Below are 16,960 nucleotides of genomic sequence, written 5' to 3'. Positions count from 1 at the left end.
TCATCTTGCGTTTTATAATTTATTCAAGACATCTTGGAATTGGAGCACAGAAAAATGACTGAGGTCATCCCGCCAACTTCAGGGTTTTATGACGGAGGCTGGATTGGCGGTTTCATGATGGCCTCAGATTATTATATTCCCTGAAATACTATTTCCCTCCCAGGCCTATCCATTTAAATGAAAAGTCAACTTTTTTCCCCAACAATATTCACTTAAGATGAACCATGCAACTCTTCTGGGTGTTGGTGATTGACAATTTATTGCATCATTATCAACACAAACATTCAAGGAAGAAGAAACATTTCTCAAAACAGGTACCACAGAGGGAAGAAAAACAGGTAACAAATCACCGGGTGACCTTGAACTGTAACCAGGCATTTATCCACATTCTACAAAATGGATCATATGTTGCAGGGATGAAAGGCTTTTGCAGGATGATCAGTTTCTGTAAAGCACTAGACGATTAGGCGAAATTCAATCAAAGCATCCCTGGGAAATACAGCAACGTACTCACCTCATGGGATTCAACCCAGAACAGCCTTTGTTTTTCAAGTTTATGTTGTGACTCATGTAAAGTATTGGGGAAAGAGAAAGGGGGAGACAAGAAAATGACTCAGGAATTGAGACTCCACCACCCTTTGTTCACCAGAAGGAGGAACGGGGACCACGTTAGCACGGAGTTCTCTTGAGCGCAAATGGAGGTAAAAGGCAGTCTCTCACCAATAAGGAATTATTACCTGTTTTCTGACTGGTGGCTTTCTGTTTCTGTGATCTTTGAGTTCTGTGAGTCCTGCCGGCATAGGGTGAGAATGACTGAGTGGACTTACAGATCTGCCAGGAGATGATTCAAAATCAACTATAAAGCCTGAACACTTGGCCGAGTGGAAGGCAGAAAGAGCAAGCTCAGAGAAAGGGAGGCTGTGAGAAAAGGCTGGATGGACTCAGCCCCTGCAGTCCAGAGTCTCCCCACCCTGAAGTGCTCCATGTGCTGGTGGCTGGGGGCGCTGCTGTGCTCCTCTGGGAATCAGAGTCAATGCCACCCACCCTTCCCTTTCCAGCTGTAATGTGTGGTGAGTAGGGGTGTACATCTCTGCACAGCTGGGCAGGCTGCTCCACCAAAAATGTTCCAGGGGCAAGTGGAGCGAGGTTGAAAACAGGACAGAAAACCTCCAACTCTGATCTGACACTTGAAAAATTCAATGAAAAAAACTTCTGGGAATTAAATATATTTAGGCAGCCAAAGGAGAGCTCAGAGAGGGTGCTTAAGGCAACTGGTCCCAGCAGAAAGGTTCAGCATTTCAAATTCATGAAAATTCAACCCCGCAGTGGTGCAGAATAAATTCCTTAAATGATGGTTTCAGTGCACCAGAACTTGTAGACAGATCTCCCCCTTCTGCACCTCTGGTCCTCCACTTAGAAAGATACAAACACCTATAAAAGATGCAAACACAGATTCCCCCTGCAGAAGACAGATGAGATTGTTACCTGTTCCGTTTCCATCTAATCCTCGCAAATAAGGAAAGCCGTCCACCTCGGAGGGGGAGCTGGCGGCCGTGAGAAAGGCGGTCAGGTCACTGTAGCTGGTGTTTTCCGGCAGCCGCAGGGCTCTTCTCTGGAAGTGCACTCGAGGCTGCGGCCGGGCACCTGCAGATATGAACCTCTGAGTTACCTCCCGGAGAAGCAGTTTCTGTTTTTAGAAAATGCAAACCCCGGAGAGGCTCCTCTAAGGTTTCAGCGTGGCTCCCCTGCCCCCACTCCTCCCCACATCCCTTCTCATGGCCCATTCACGCGGGGCACAGAGATGTGACAACATGCTATTATGGGGACAGAAATAATAGCCCATTGTCACGTCTGCTTTGACACAGGATGTTATTTAGGTTTTTCACAAAAAGCTCTATTTGTGAGCAGTCTTTTCACTGCCCAGTCTTGGTCTACGGGTGGGGGTATCGTTTTGGGAAAGAGAGTCTACATAAGTGAAATGAGTAGATGGCAATCAACATCTTGAAACACACAAGGCAAGAGAAATCCTTTGAGACTGTTACAAACACATCCTTAGTCTTCCTAGCAAAATCCAGTCTAAGTGCATAGATCACACTGGAGCAGAGCAGGCGGCAGATGTGCCGCTGGACAAGAAATGCAAAGAACCCACAGTGAAATGTCTCTTGGCCTTCCGTCTACTCTGGTGGGTGCATCCAACTCCTGACTATTATGTTACAGATTTTATGATGAGCCTCTTGAACGGATGTGAGAACCACTCCTTCCAGGAAACCCTGTGCAGAAGGACGGCTTGAGCCGACAGCCCCGTTAGACAGTTACCTTGTGACACCATCCGCAGTTTGACTTTGCTCCAGATCTTGTTTTGACTGTAAAACCCGAACACGTTTTTATCTAATGATGTAGTGAGGGTCACGAGATATAAACGTACTAAATCAGTTTGCACACAATCAGCAAAAAACATCATGAAGACAAAAACTCACAGAGATGGGAGTTGGGAGCATTTACTGATGGAAGTACACATCTCTCTGGGTTAAATAAAGTGATTCCTCAAACACAGTGGTCTGCCCTGATGTTCTGGCCATTGTATAACCTGCTCCAGGCTTGAGGGAGACCATATTTCTCTGTGGTCAGCTGGCTGCTCCCTCTCCTTCCAATTCGTGGTTGTTCTGACACAGCAGCTCTGCCCAGGGCTCATGTTCTTTCACGTCTCCACCAAGGTTCCTTTTCACTCTGGATCAGAAACTTTTAGGGGAGGAATAAGCCTGTCAGGAAGTGTTCTAGGGGAATTCTCTAGTGGTCCAGTGGTTAGGACTTGGCATTTTCACTGCCGAAGATCCAGGTTCAGTCCCTGGTTGGGAAATTCAGATCCTGCAAGCTGCCATAGCATGGCCGAAAACCAACCAAACAAAAACCAGAACTGCTGTCAATAAGGGAGTTCTGGAGCTCCAAGGATCATCTAATCTAAGTCTCTTCCGATCGGTGAGGCCACAAAAGCCCAAATGGGCTCACCAGCAACACAGACTTACGGGGTGGGCTGCCTTGACCATGGATGACTGAGGAGGTCATGATGGTACCCTTACCTCCTGGAAACTACTGACTGCATTTCTCAAATGACTGGTCCTCCATAAACACTGGCCCAGCTCTGGAGCCCGTGGGAGCCAGATGCCCAAGCTCGCAATGGTCCTGTTTAATCTGGCTGTTTCCACTGAAGCCAGGTGGACACGCACATCAGTCCTGTTCCATTCCAGACCACTGGTGTCCTTTCCTTACCCCTAAAACACAGCCATTGTGATACCCTGGCATACCTGCTGCTGTGTCTGTTAACTTTCAGCTTGCCTTAGCCTTCTCTCCTCTTCCTCTGATCTCACACCACAGTGATGTCTTCTTGCTGTCCCCTTCTTGGTCTGCACAGAGCTTGGGCGCCTCATGATCTGGGGGTGCTCCACGCATGCTGGGAGCACTGGCCTCACCGGATCCCTCTCCCATCCACCTCCCACACCTTCTGTCTGCCTCTTTCCTTCTTCTCTAAGCTGTCCTCAGAGATTGAAGGTCAAAGCAATCCTTTCTCATCCATCTCCTCACCCTCAACTATATTTCAACATCTTATCCTCCTATTCCCATTTTCTTTTCTTTTTTATTTTTTTGTTAGATAGACACATGACTTTTGGAGTGGTCTCAAACTGCTTGAGCTGCTTTTATTTTTTTAATGTTTTAAAATTAATTTTTATTGGAGTATTGTTGCTTTGGTGGCTCAGCGGTAAAGAATCTGCCTGCCAATGCAGGAGCCACAGAAGATATGGGTTCGATTCCTGGGTCAGAAAGATTCCCTGGAGGAGGGAATGGCCACCCACTCCAGTACTGTTGCCTGAAAAATTCCATGGACAGAGGAGCCTGGCAGGCTACAGTCCATGGGGTTGCAAAGAGCTGGACACGACTGAACGACTGAGCACAAAGGCACAGAGTTGCTTTACAATGTTGTGTTAGTTTCTGCTGTGCAGCAAAGAGAATCAGCTGTAAGTATACATATAATCCCCTCTTTCTTGGATTTCCCTCCCATTTAGGTCACTATTATTTTTTCAATGATAGTGAACTTTCTGTGATTTGGTTCCCGTTCTCCACTGTTCTTCATTCTAAACAACATTGCTGATGTCTGGGTTTTACACACTGAGAAATGGGAAACTCACTACTAGGAATGAAGGGAGGGCGTGTCTGCAGTGTTAAGGTGCAAAGAGGGGCCGTTTCCTCACGAGGGTCGAGGCAGAAAGCAGAGGCCAGGCTGGTTACCTCAGAACATGGGTCGGGTACTGTGTGCCCCTTCACACCCCCTGAGATGGGCAGGTTGAGGTCACTATGAAGGCTTCTTTGGCTGAAAGAAACAGAAACCCACTCAGCCTAGACCAAGGAAAAGGGGAGGCTGCTGAAAGATGAAAGGGAATCCTGCTGAGCCCCAGGAAAGCAGTCCAGCCAGGCCTTACGGGGACCAGCCTAGGACCCCGATACCACAACCAGGGCTGTTCCCAGTTCTCAAGCCACTGGGCATTTCATCTCCATTCTTTTTTTTTTTTATATTTAAAATTTTAATAATTTGATGCTTTAGTTTTTAAAAGTTCTCCTTAAATTCTATTTAAAAAGGTATCCTTTTCAGATTGAGGGGGTTTTAAATAGGTGACTCCTTTTGTCATTGGTTCCTCATTTTTCTTTTTTTTTGGCCACATCTCTTAGCATGTGGAACTTCTCTGACCAGGAATCAAACCCACATCCCCTGCAGTGGAAACGTGGAGTCTTAATCTTACTGGACTGCCAGGGAAGCCCCAGTTCCTTATTTTTTAAAATTAAAGTACAATTGATTCACAATATTATGATAGCTTCAGGTGAACAGAAAGGTGATTGAGTTATACATATATAATTTTTTCAGGTTATTTTCCATTATAGGTTCTTACAAGATATTGAATAGTATTCCCTGTTATATAGTAAATCCTTGACGCTTATCTATTTTATATATAGTAATGTGCATCTGTTAATCCCAAACTCCGAGTTTACCCCCACCCACCTCTTTCCCCTTTGGTAACCATAAGTTTGTTTTTGATGTCTGTGAGTCTATTTCTGTTTTGTAAACAGATTCATTTGTATTACTTGTTAGATTCCACATATAAGTTACATCATAGGTCATCCAATTCTGAATCCTCCTGTCTCTGTCTCTCTGCGTGTCTACTTCTCTCTGCCTCTGTGTCTCTGTGTGTCTGTCTCTGCCTCACTCTCGTGTCTGCTCTTACTCCCTGGCTCATCGTGCATTTCCCTGGGAGCTGCATCTCTCCCCTCCTCTCTGCCCCTGCTGCCTTCCTTCCCTTTTCTGTGCAGGAGAACCTGCTCCTAGGCCAGACATGCGTGTCTGTTTTCGGTGGCAGGAGGAGTATTGGGGGGGGGCACAGAAGGGCGATGAGGAGGCAGGTTTCCTAGAAGGAGATGTGGCTGGTCCAGCTGCTTTGACACACGCTGTGACCAGCACGCACTGATACCTGTGGGGGATCAAACATAGTCCTCCCAGGAGAAAAGGCAAGACCTCTGCCTGGTGAAACGACCAAAGAAACATCTAAGGAGTATAAGGGTTGAAATATTCTAAGCCACAGTGCAAATACAATCTAAAGTGGGTGTGTGTAGGCTGGGCAGGGAATGGTATGTTCTTAAGCCTAAATTTATGTATGAAAGCTGCTACGTTCCCACACTTTTCAGGAAGGACTGGACTGGGTGTGGATGGATGGTGGAGGGGGACAGGGCTGTCTCTCTTCTGTGGATGTCCCTCCCCCACACTCCCCACAGCAGCTGCTTCAAACATCCGCTGTTCTTCTCAAACTTGGGGCTCGACTGCCATCCCCCAAATGCTCATACCCAACTGTACTGAAAACACCAGGGAACCACTTCTGTCTGCACTTCAAAACCTTTCTTCCATCACCTCTGCTGCCTTTCTAGCCCTGCCCTCCCCCAAGGTCAACCCAAGTATTCTGACTTTGCTTGTTTTATTGTAAGACTTGTTATTTGACCAGTTTTTCTGGACTTCATCAAAAGTCTCTCTCTAGGGGCTTTTCTTCCCCAGTCAACACATATATTCCTTAGTTTCTCATTGAGAACAATGAGACACGACTTTCACTCTGTTCTCCCCGTCAGTCTCCTCTCCTTCCACCCAATGCCCAGGGACGTGGCTTTCACCCTCAGTGCACGCTGCCCTTGGAAATGTCAACTGACGACTGCATAATCTGCAAACCCTGTGACCCTCGCTCGCCTTCACCCCTCCAGCCCTTCACAATGGGGTGCACTGTTCCCCACCCCCGCCAGCAGCCCTCCCTGCTGGCAGTGGCGGTCCTGCCCTCTGCTCTCTGCAGAGTCGCAGGCCTTTGCTCTACGAGTGCTTTCTTTTCCTCCTACTTCTGAGGAGAGATCCTGAAGGCTCAGCACAGTTGCCTCTGCCTGTTCCTGACTCTCTCCTGACTTGTCGCCCTTGCTGCAGCCTCACAGTTACCTTCCTGTCCTGCCAGGGACTCTGCTAAGCTCCATGCCTTTTCAGCACCTCGACCTGGATGCCCACCAGGCACTAAAACCATCACTACCTTCTCTCCCACTTGACAAAGACCTACTCCCCCCAACACCCAGGTGTGATTCCGGGTTGTCAAAATTGTTTTCCCTTTCTACTCTTCTGCACATTCATTCAAGGGACTGCCCCATCTTCCCTTATCAATGTTTCTAGCATTGTCTTTTCCTTCCATTCTGCCTCCACCCTACATGATCTTATACCATCCCTGCCTTCAACTATCACAAAAGTCTCCTAACTTCCCTGTGCTCTAGCCTCATCCCTTTCCTGCCTCATCTATTGATGATTCTCAAATTCTGCTTTGACCATGACCTTACCCTACCTGGAAACTTTCAATGGATCCACCACTTCCAAAATTAATAAAGGAGGCAACAAATCAGAGACCAACGTAGACTCAAACTACAGCTCCACTTATGAGAGGTGAAGTTCAGCGCTTTAGGATTTACAAAGTTCTGGTACACACATTATTTCACGTAGTAATCTGTGTGTGCTATACTCAGTCACTCAGTCATGTCTGACTCTTTGCGACCCCAAGGACTGTAGCCCGTCAGGCTGCTCTGTCCAAGGGATTTTCCCGGCAAGAATACTGAAGCACTGGAGAAGTGATTCTCCAGAATGAAGAAGATGTGGTACATATATATGATGGGATATTACTCAGCCATAGAAAAGAACGAAATGAGGCCATCTGCAACAACACAGATGGACCTGGAGATTATCATACTGAGTGAAGTTAAGTCAGACATAGATAAATATATGATACAGCTTTTATGTGGAATCTAAAAAATAAAATAAATGAATGACTATAACAAAACAGAAACAGACTCAAGATACACAGAACGAACTAGTGGTTTCCAGTAGAGACAGGGAAGGGGGGAGGGGCAAAATAAGGGTAGGAGATTAAGAGGTATAATTGCTAGGTATAAAACAAATAAGTACAAGGATATAAGATACAGCATAGGGAATATAGATTATATTGCATAATAACTTCAAGTGGAGTATCACTATGTTGTACATTGAAACTAATTTAACACTGTAGATCAACTATACTTCAATTTTTAAAAAAAGGAGGAAAAAAATGCAATTTGCAAGCATTCTGTGACAAGGAGCATATTTATGGATCCAGCCTATGGTGGTAAAGAGCCCTCTGTTAATCGGTGCCTATGTTGGCCCTTCTGCTTCACCACACTGTTAACTTGAAACTGCTGCAGGCTTTCTATATAAAACGCTGTCAACAATGACTGGAGGAGGGAATAGCAAACCACGTCAGTATTCATGCCTTGAGAACCCTATGAACAGTATGAAAAGGCAACAATGATAAGACAACCGCTTTCCTGACTTTCCAAACGAAACTGAGTGCTAAGTCATTTCCATTGGAAACATGTGCTTACTTTGAACCATGTGTGCATGTGTGCCTGTATGTGCACACGTGCGCGTGTGTGTGAGAGAGAGAGCAAGAGAGACAGAGAGAGAGAAAGCAATCTCCATAGTTCCACCTGGTCTGATGAGAACAGTTTTAGGGTGTATGTGGTCTGAATTTAGATACCTACCTACAGATAGGAAAACAAGTGAGCGTCAGCAGTCTTTTTATTGTTCAAGGAAAATGCTCATTAACCATGAGCTTATTCTATTTTATTTGGTTGTAAACATTTCAAAACAAAACTTCACCTGAAGCATTAAATCTTGCTAATGAGAACACCTCTGCTTCTCCAATCTCCATCTCTCAGCCAGTGGCCTTCATTCTTTCAAATCTTTTGCTCTAGTGTCACATAAAACCAAACAACGGGGCATCACCCCAAACTATGCACACAATACGTGTGAGGCTCTGTCACCAAACTGTCATCTCACCATCTCCCCCTTCCTCTGGGGGAATCTGACACATAAGATCTAGGCAACACAAAAATTCAAATGGCTGACAGCACTTACATTTCTGACTGGCAAGAGTTTATTTTTTTGCTTCTCTGACTCCATTTAAAAAATAAAGAAATGCACCTACACTCGACTAGTTTGAGAATAAAAATTTGAATATAACATTTAGAAATTCAGTTTATATGGGTTTTTCAGAACAGAACTGCAAAGACCAAAAATGATCTACATAAGGTTCTCCTTCCAGCTGGTAAGAAAACAAGAAACAAGATCACCTAGTGTTATCCTGCTACGTCTGTACTCTACTGAGACAAGGAAAGGTACAACTAGTACAACTCAAAAAAGTAAGGTGAACTTAAACATTAACAAAGTGTAGACAATCTTTACGGAGAAGGCAATGGCACCCCACTCCAGTACTCTTGCCTGGAAAGTCCCATGGACGGAGGAGCCTGGTGGGCTGCAGTCCATGGGGTCTCAGAGTCAGACACGACTGAGCAACTTCACTTTCACTTTTCACTTTCATGCATTGGAGAAGGAAATGGCAACCCACTCCAGTGATCTTGCCTGGAGAATCCCAGGGACGGGGGAGCCTGGTGGGCTGCCGTCTATGGGGTCGCACAGAGTTGGACACGACTGAAGTGACTTAGCAGACAATTTTTAAAAGCTGGAATGCAAATGAGAAAGGGAAAGGGAGAAATAAATGGTTCTCAGTTTCTGGTTACATAAAAGAGGGAAGTGATACAGCAGACTGAATAAATTAATCATAACAAAAACTACCTGGATGTCTTACATCCCTAGGCTTATAATATGACCAAACTTCTTGCTCCTTAGAGAGAGAGAGAGAGCAATTCTAATACTCTGGCTGTGTGTCTGTGTGCATGTGGGTACCGATGAACTGTCCTCCTCTTAGCAGCCATGACAAAGCAAATAATTAACTGTAGCATGAGCGATCTATACAGGAAGTACAAAAAGCAGTGGGATCTGGATGGATTTTTAAATATACATTTACTCAACCTTTCAATGAACTGCTCATTGTATACCGATACTAAAGCGGGCATGGGGCCAGGCCCTGGGAGTGTAAGGTGAATATGACCCCTTCCTCACTCTTCAGGTTTTTCAGTTTTGTCTGGGAGCTAAGACAATACTGCCAGATATGGCAGGAAGGGTGGTTTTGTGATAAGATACAGAACCCTCAGCTGGAGGGCTGTTTTAATTCTCCTTCCTGGTTACTGATAAGGAATGAAGGGGGCATAAGGGAGGCAGGGATGGGTGGAATCCAAGGTTGGAGCCAGAAGGTGTGGAAGGCACATGGATGCCTAGTTCTGGGTTTAGGGAAGCTCTGGGACCATGTGGCAGGAGTTGGTGAATTTCACTTGAATGCTGTGCCATTAACAAGACTCCATGAATCCCCAGTCTGCTGCTTTCTGCTACAGCCAGCTCCCTTTTGGGATTCATACTTTCTGTTCCCTTTGAATCTGGGCTTGTAGGTGGCCTGGTATGATCACAGATCTGTTGCATCTCATGATTCTATCATTAGCTAAGATCCTCACCTCTTCTGGGTTCTTAGTTCAATTCTAGGAAAAGGAAGAGAGAGAAGAACTTGGGTTGGGGAGATCTACTGGAAAGGAAATGGCAACCCACTTCAGTGTTTTTACCTGGAAAAATCCCATGGATAGAGGTGCCTGGCGGGGTTGCAAAGAGTTGGACATGACTGAGCAACTAAGCATAGACACATGGGCTTGAATACTTGCCCACTAAAGAGTGGGAGATCTCTAGTCTACTCTAGGAGATCAAACCAGTCAATCCTAAAGGAAATCAACCCTGAGTATTCATTGGAAGGACTGATGCTGAAGCTGAAGCTCCAATACTTTGGCCACCTGATGCAAAGAGCTGACTCATTGGAAAAGACTGTGATGCTGGGAAAGACTGAAGGCAGGAGGAGAAGGGGATGACAAAAGATGAGCTAGTTGGATAGTATCAGTGACTCAATGGATATATGAGTTTGAGCAAACTCTGGGAAATGATGAAGGACAGGGAAGCCTGGCGTGCTGCAGCCCATGGCTTCACAAAGAGTCAGAACACAACTGGCAACCGAACAACAACACAGAATGGGAGAAAACAGTGGTGTGGGGGTTAGAGGGGATGAAATAGCCATCTTGGAGAGTCGGAAAACAAGTAACTCCTCCAGCCGCATGTTCTGCTGTGGCCATGAGTGGCTGAGTCACCCAGGGTCAGAAGTTATTTATTCAGGCAAAGATGGCAGTATTACTCACAAAAGCCAAGACACAGAAACAATGGAAGTGTCCACTGATGGATGAATGGATACGGGAAGTGTATGTATGTGTATATATGTATATGTATACACACACACACACATATATGCAGTGGAATATTATTCAGCCATAAAAGGAAGGAAATTCTGCCATTTGGGTCAACGTGGATAGACCCTGAGGACATTATGTTAGACATTATGACTGAAATAAATCAGTCAGAGAAATCAGCCAGAGAAAGACAATAAATCAGTCAGAGAAAGACAATATTGTATGATTTCACCTATAAGTGGAATTAGAATGGTTGCCAAAGGCAGGAGGCAGGGGGTGAGAAGAACAGATAAAGGTGGTCAAAGGCACAAACCTCCAGTTATAAGATGAATACGTTCTGGGGACGTAATACATGGCCTGGTGTCTGCAGCAGACTCGGGTATGGTATAAGCTTGGAGGAGGAGGTCACCACTAACCCCACCATAGAGCTGCCAGAACTTACACAGGACTGGGGAAACAGACTCTTGGTGGGCACAAACAGAATCTGTGTGTACCAGGACCCAGGAGAAAGGAGCAGTGACCCCACAAGAGACTGACCCAGACCTGCCTGTGAGTGTCCGGGAGTCTCTGGTGGAGGCATGGGTTGGCGGTGGCCTGCTGCAGGGTTGGGGGCACCGAGTGTAGCAATGCATGCATGGGACCTTTTGAAGGAAGTCGCCATTATTTTCACTACCTCCACCATAGTATGGCCCCAGGTAAATAACAGGTCAAGTCAGTCTTGGGAAGCATCACTATGAACAAAGCTAGTGGAGGTGATGGAATTCCAGTTGAGCTATTTCAAATCCTAAAAGATGATGCTGTGAAAGTGCTGCACTCAATATGCCAGCAAATTTGGAAAACTCAGCAGTGGCCACAGGACTGGAAAAGGTCCGTTTTCATTCCAATCCCAAAGAAAGGCAATGCCAAAGAATGCTCAAACTACTGCACAACCGCACTCATCTCACATGCTAGTAAAGTACTGCTCAAAATTCTCCAAGCCAGGCTTCAGCAATATGTGAACTGTGAACTTCCAGATGTTCAAGCTGGTTTTAGAAAAGGCAGAGGAACCAGAGATCAAACTGCCAACATCTGCTGGATCATCGAAAAAGCAAGAAGAGTTCCATAAAAATTTACTTCTGCTTTATTGACTATGCCAAAGCCTTTGACTGTGTGGATCACAATAAACTGTGGAAAATTCTGAAAGAGATGGGAATACCAGACCACCTAACCTGCCTCTTGAGTAAACCTATATGCAGGTCAGGAAGCAACAGTTAGAACTGGACATGGAACAACAGACTGGTTCCAAATAGGAAAAGGAGTACGTCAAGGCCGTATATTGTCACCCTGCTTATTTAACTTATATGCAGAGTACATCATAAGAAATGCTGGGCTGGATGAAGCACAAGCTGGAATCAAGATTGCCGGAAGAAATGTCAATAACCTCAGATATGCAGATGATACCACCCTTATGGCATAAAGTGAAGAAAAACTAAAGAGCCTCTTGATGAAAGTGAAAGAGGAGAGTGAAAAAGTTGGTTTAAAGCTCAACATTCAAAAAACTAAGATCACGGCAACAGGTCCCATCACTTCATGGCAAATAGATAGGGAAACAGTGGAAATGGTGTCAGACTTTATTTTTTGGGGCTCCAAAATCACTGCATATTGTGATTGCAGACATGAAATTAAAAAATGGTTACTCCTTGGAAGGAAAGTTTTGACTAACCTAGACAGTATATTAAAAAGCAGAGATTTTACTTTGCCAAAAAGGTCCATCTTGTCAGTTCAGTTCAGTTCAGTCGCTCAGTCGAGTCCAGCTCCTTGTGACCCCATGAACTGCAGCACGCCAGGGCTCCCTGTCCATCACTGACTCCCGGAGTTTACCCAAACTCATGTCCATTGAGTCAGTGATGCCACCCAACCATCTCATCCTTTGTCGTCCCCTTCTCCTCCTGCCCTCAAATCTTTCTTAGCATCAGGGTCTTTTCAAATGAGTCAGCTCTTTGCATCAAGTGGCCAAAGTACTAGAGTTTCAGCTTCAAGGCTATGGTTTTTCCAGTAGTCATGTATGGATTTGAGAGTTGGACTATAAAGACAGCTGAGCGCCAAAGAATTGATGCTTTTGGCCTGGTGTGCTGTGGTTCATGGGGTCACAAAGAGTCGACGTGACTGAGTGGCTGAACTGAACTGAACTGATTGTATATTTGACAGATGCTAAGAGAGTAGATCTTAAAAGTTCTCATCACAAGAAAAAACTGTGATAATGGATGTTAAGTAGACTTATGGTGGTGATCACTGTATAATATATACACATATCAAATCACTGAAGATATATGTCTTAGTTCTGTCTCTCAGTCGTGTCTGACTCTTTGCGACCCCATGAATTGCAGCATGCCATGCCTCCCTGTCCATCACCAACTCCCGGAGTTCACTCAAACTCACGTCCATTGAGTCAGTGATGTCATCCAGCCATCTCATCCTCTGGCGTCCCCTTCTCCTCCTGCCCCAATCCCTCCCAGCATCAGAGTCTTTTCCAATGAGTCAACTCTTCACATGAGGTGGCCAAAGCACCGGAGTTTCAGCTTTAGTATCATTCCTTCCAAAGAACACTCGGGGCTGATCTCCTTTAGAATGGACTGGTTGGATCTTCTTGCAGTCCAAACGACTCTCAAGAGTCTTCTCCAATACCACAGTTCAAAAGCATCAATTCTTTGGCGCTCAGCTTTCTTCATAGTCCAACTCTCACATCCATACATGACCACAGGAAAAACCATAGCCTTGACAAGACGGACCTTTGTTGGCAAAGTAATGTCTCTGCTTTTGAATATGCTGCCTAGGTTGGTCATAACTTTCCTTCCAAGGAGTAAGCGTCTTTTAATTTCATGGCTGCAGTCATCATCTGCAGTGATTTTGGAGCCCAAAAAAATAAAGTCTGACACTGTTTCCACTGTTTCCCCATCTATTTCCCATGAAGTGATGGGACCAGATGCCATGATCTTTGTTTTCTCAAATTTGAGCTTTAAGCCAACTTTTTCACTCTCCACTTTCACTTTCATCAAGAGGCTTTTGAGTTCCTCTTCACTTTCTGCCATAAGGGTGGTATCATCTGCATATCTGAGGTTATTGATATTTCTCCCAGCAATCTGATTCCAGCTTGTGCTTCCTCCAGCCCAGTGTTTCTCATGATGTACTCTGCATAGAAGTTAAATAAGCAGGGTGACAGTATACAGCCTTGACGTACTCCTTTTCCTATTTGGAACCAGTCTGTTGTTCCATGTCCAGTTCTAACTGTTGCTTCCTGACCTGCATATAGGTTTCTCAAGAGGCTGATCAGGTGGTCTGGTATTCCCATCTCTTTCAGAATTTTCCACTTTACTGTGATCCACACAGTCAAAGGCTTTGGCATAGTCAATAAAGCAGAAATAGATGTTCTTCTGGAACTCTCTTGCTTTTTCAATGATCCAGCGGATTTTGGCAATCTGGTTTCTCTACCTTTTCTAAAACCAGCTTGAACATCTGGAAGTTCACAGTTCACATATTGCTGAAGCCTGGCTTGGAGAATTTTGAGCATTACTTTACTAGCATGTGAGATGAGTGCAATTGTACGGTAGTTTGAGCATTCTTTGGCATAAGACTGGAGGTGGGGAACCATTATACTTCAGTTGTGAAACAACAATGGAAAAGGTAATTAAGGAGAAACTGGAGGTCCCAAGCCCAACAGCCCCCACTGTGGTCCTGATGTGAAAGGATGCTGAGGACTCAGGCCTAGTTCTGCTGTCTCTTAGGAGAAAAGCAGGAGATGACTTAGGGCTCACTGCAGATGACATTAAAATCTATATATCTATTCCTGTTATCTCTCCCAAACTCAGTTCACATATGCTCCCAGACATTTCTCCTTATTTCTCTTTACACACGTCATCTAAGAGCAGCATGTTAACCTCCTTGTTTGTTCCCACAGCTATGCAATAAAAAAAGGAATAAAGTCACCTCACTTGCAGATGGCACATGGATGTGGTTAGGCAGAGAATGATTGGTGTAAATAGTATTAAAATAAAGGAATAAACAAAACAAAGAAAAACAGGGGGCTCCCCAGGTGGCACTAGTGGTAAAGAACCCACTTGCCAATACAGGAGATTGGGAGACTGGGTTCAATCCCTGGGTCGGGAAGATCCCCTGGAGGAGGGCATGGCAACCCACTCCAGTATTCTTCCCTGGGGAATCCCAAGGACACAAGAGCCTGGTGGGCTACAGTCCATGGGGTTGCAGAGTCGGATACGACTGATGCAACTTAGCACAAATAAAAATGGTTTTTCCAGTAGTTATGTATGTATGTGAGAGTTGAACCATAAAGAAGGCTGAGCACCAAAGAACTGATGCTTTTGAACTGTGGTGCTGGAGAAGACTCTTGAGAGTCCCTTGGACTGCAAGGAGATCAAACAAGTCTATTCTAAAGGAAATCAACTGAATATTCATTAGAAGGACTGATACTGAAGCTGAAGCTCCAATATTTGGGCCACCTGATGTGAGGAGCCTATTCACTAGAAAAGACCCTGATGCTAGGAAGAACGGAGGGCAAGAGGAGAAGAGGGTGACAGAGGATGAGATGGTTGGATGGCATCACTGAATCAATGGACATGAGTTTGAGCAAGCTCCAGAAGATAGTAAAGGACAGGGAAGCCTGGTGTTATGCAGTCCATGGAGTCACAAAGAGTTGGACATGACTTAAGGACTGAACAACAACAAAAAGTAAACAAAAAAAAAGAATCTGATGAAACATTAAAAGACAGGAAATATCATTCTCAGGCCGGTGGCTAAGATGGAAGAAACCAATCATCTCAGCAAAAAAAAGGTTTGACACAAGTCTGATTCCCAGTTCCAATGCCAGCCCCAAACAAAGGGCAAATTCCACAAACCTTCTCTACCAGATTTTCTGGAAGAGAGGTTAGAGGGGTGAGGTCACATTTACACCACTGCACATGAGATGGGCTAAAAACACAAGGGGATAAGAGATAGAAAAAGGCCACACTTGAATGCCTGGGAATTTTTTGTTTTCTTTTTTGGGTGGGAGGAGAAATTTTTTTTATTGTAAAAAACACCTAATATTAAATTACTCTCTTAACCAGGTTTTTTTTGGCGGGGGGAGGCATGCTACGTGGGATCTTAGTTTCCCAAACAGATCAAATCTATGTCCCCTGCATTGGGAGCATAGAGTCTTAACCCCACTGGACTGCCAGGCAAGTCCCCATTTAACCAGTTTTATGTGTCCAGTGCACCAATGTGAAGTATATTTGCACTGTTGTGCAACAGATCTCTAGAACTGTCCTGTTTTGCAAAACTGAAACTCTAGGGAGTTTCCTGGGGGTCTAGTGGTTAGGACTTGCATTTCCACTGCAGGGGGTGTGGGTTCAACCCCTGGTCAGGCAACTAAGATCTCACAAGCCACAAGGCCTAGCCAAAAAAATTAAAAACAAACAAAATCCCCTGAAACTCTATATACTCAAATGCTTATGAAACTTTTCAGAGTGACCCTATCCATTGGTCACTGAGGCCCAGGCAGGGTCTGGATTCTGACTCTGGGATGAATTTTCTCACCTTTGAAGAAGAGAGGGACATGGTGTGAAAGAGGGCAGAGCCTCTTCTTACCCCTCTGCACTTCAAGGCTGGGTTGGTAACAAACAAGGCCACAGCCAACAGTTTCACCGAAATGCCAATGTGTCCATGCACTTGTAGGGACTAGAGCCATTATGTCCAGCTGTGGACATGCTCGTGGCCATCACTACCTGACTACCCATTCCTCATATTTTAACAGTTGGCCCCAAAGTTACCATCACTCCTCTTTTTAAGTATCAGACATACCTTGGAATCCTGAGACTATCTGGACAACATCTTCATACACCATCAGGGTAGCGGATCGTTCTGGAAGCAGGCCCAGGCTTAGTGAAGAAAATACTGCAGAAACAAAGATGGATATGAGGAAATTCTGATTTCTAAATCAAAGTGCCCATGCCAATTTTTTAAGTACTCTGCATTCTTTGGATTCTCTGGGTTCAAATCAATCAACAACATTGATTTTTTAGTAATGTGACATAATAATAAATATATATCTTTTCTCTACCTCTGGTTCCTGGCTCAAATTCCTGAGTCACCAGAGTATCTTTCTGATCTGATGAGGAGACTCAGGGTGGCCTCCTGTATGCAGACTGGTCACCAAAAAGATCAA

At 44.9% G+C, this 16,960-nt stretch overlaps 1 protein-coding gene across 3 annotated transcripts in view; it reads right to left on the bottom strand.

Moving 5' to 3' along the window:
- The window catches only part of FAM171A1 (family with sequence similarity 171 member A1), a 134,142-nt gene that overhangs the window by 32,607 nt on the left and 84,575 nt on the right, over positions 1-16,960 (bottom strand). For all 3 annotated transcript variants that reach the window (XM_070381911.1, XM_070381912.1, XM_070381910.1), the window contains 2 exons: positions 16,597-16,689; positions 1,486-1,644 (listed from right to left, as the gene is read on the bottom strand). In XM_070381911.1, the coding sequence (XP_070238012.1) occupies positions 1,486-1,644; positions 16,597-16,689 (252 nt within the window). The remainder of the gene's footprint in view (positions 1-1,485; positions 1,645-16,596; positions 16,690-16,960) is intronic.

The sequence above is a fragment of the Bos mutus genome, chromosome 13 (assembly GCF_027580195.1).
Source record: "Bos mutus isolate GX-2022 chromosome 13, NWIPB_WYAK_1.1, whole genome shotgun sequence".
Lineage (NCBI taxonomy): Eukaryota > Metazoa > Chordata > Mammalia > Artiodactyla > Bovidae > Bos > Bos mutus.
The sequence above is the reverse complement of the archived record's forward strand: the minus strand, read 5'-3'. Positions and strand labels throughout refer to the sequence as shown.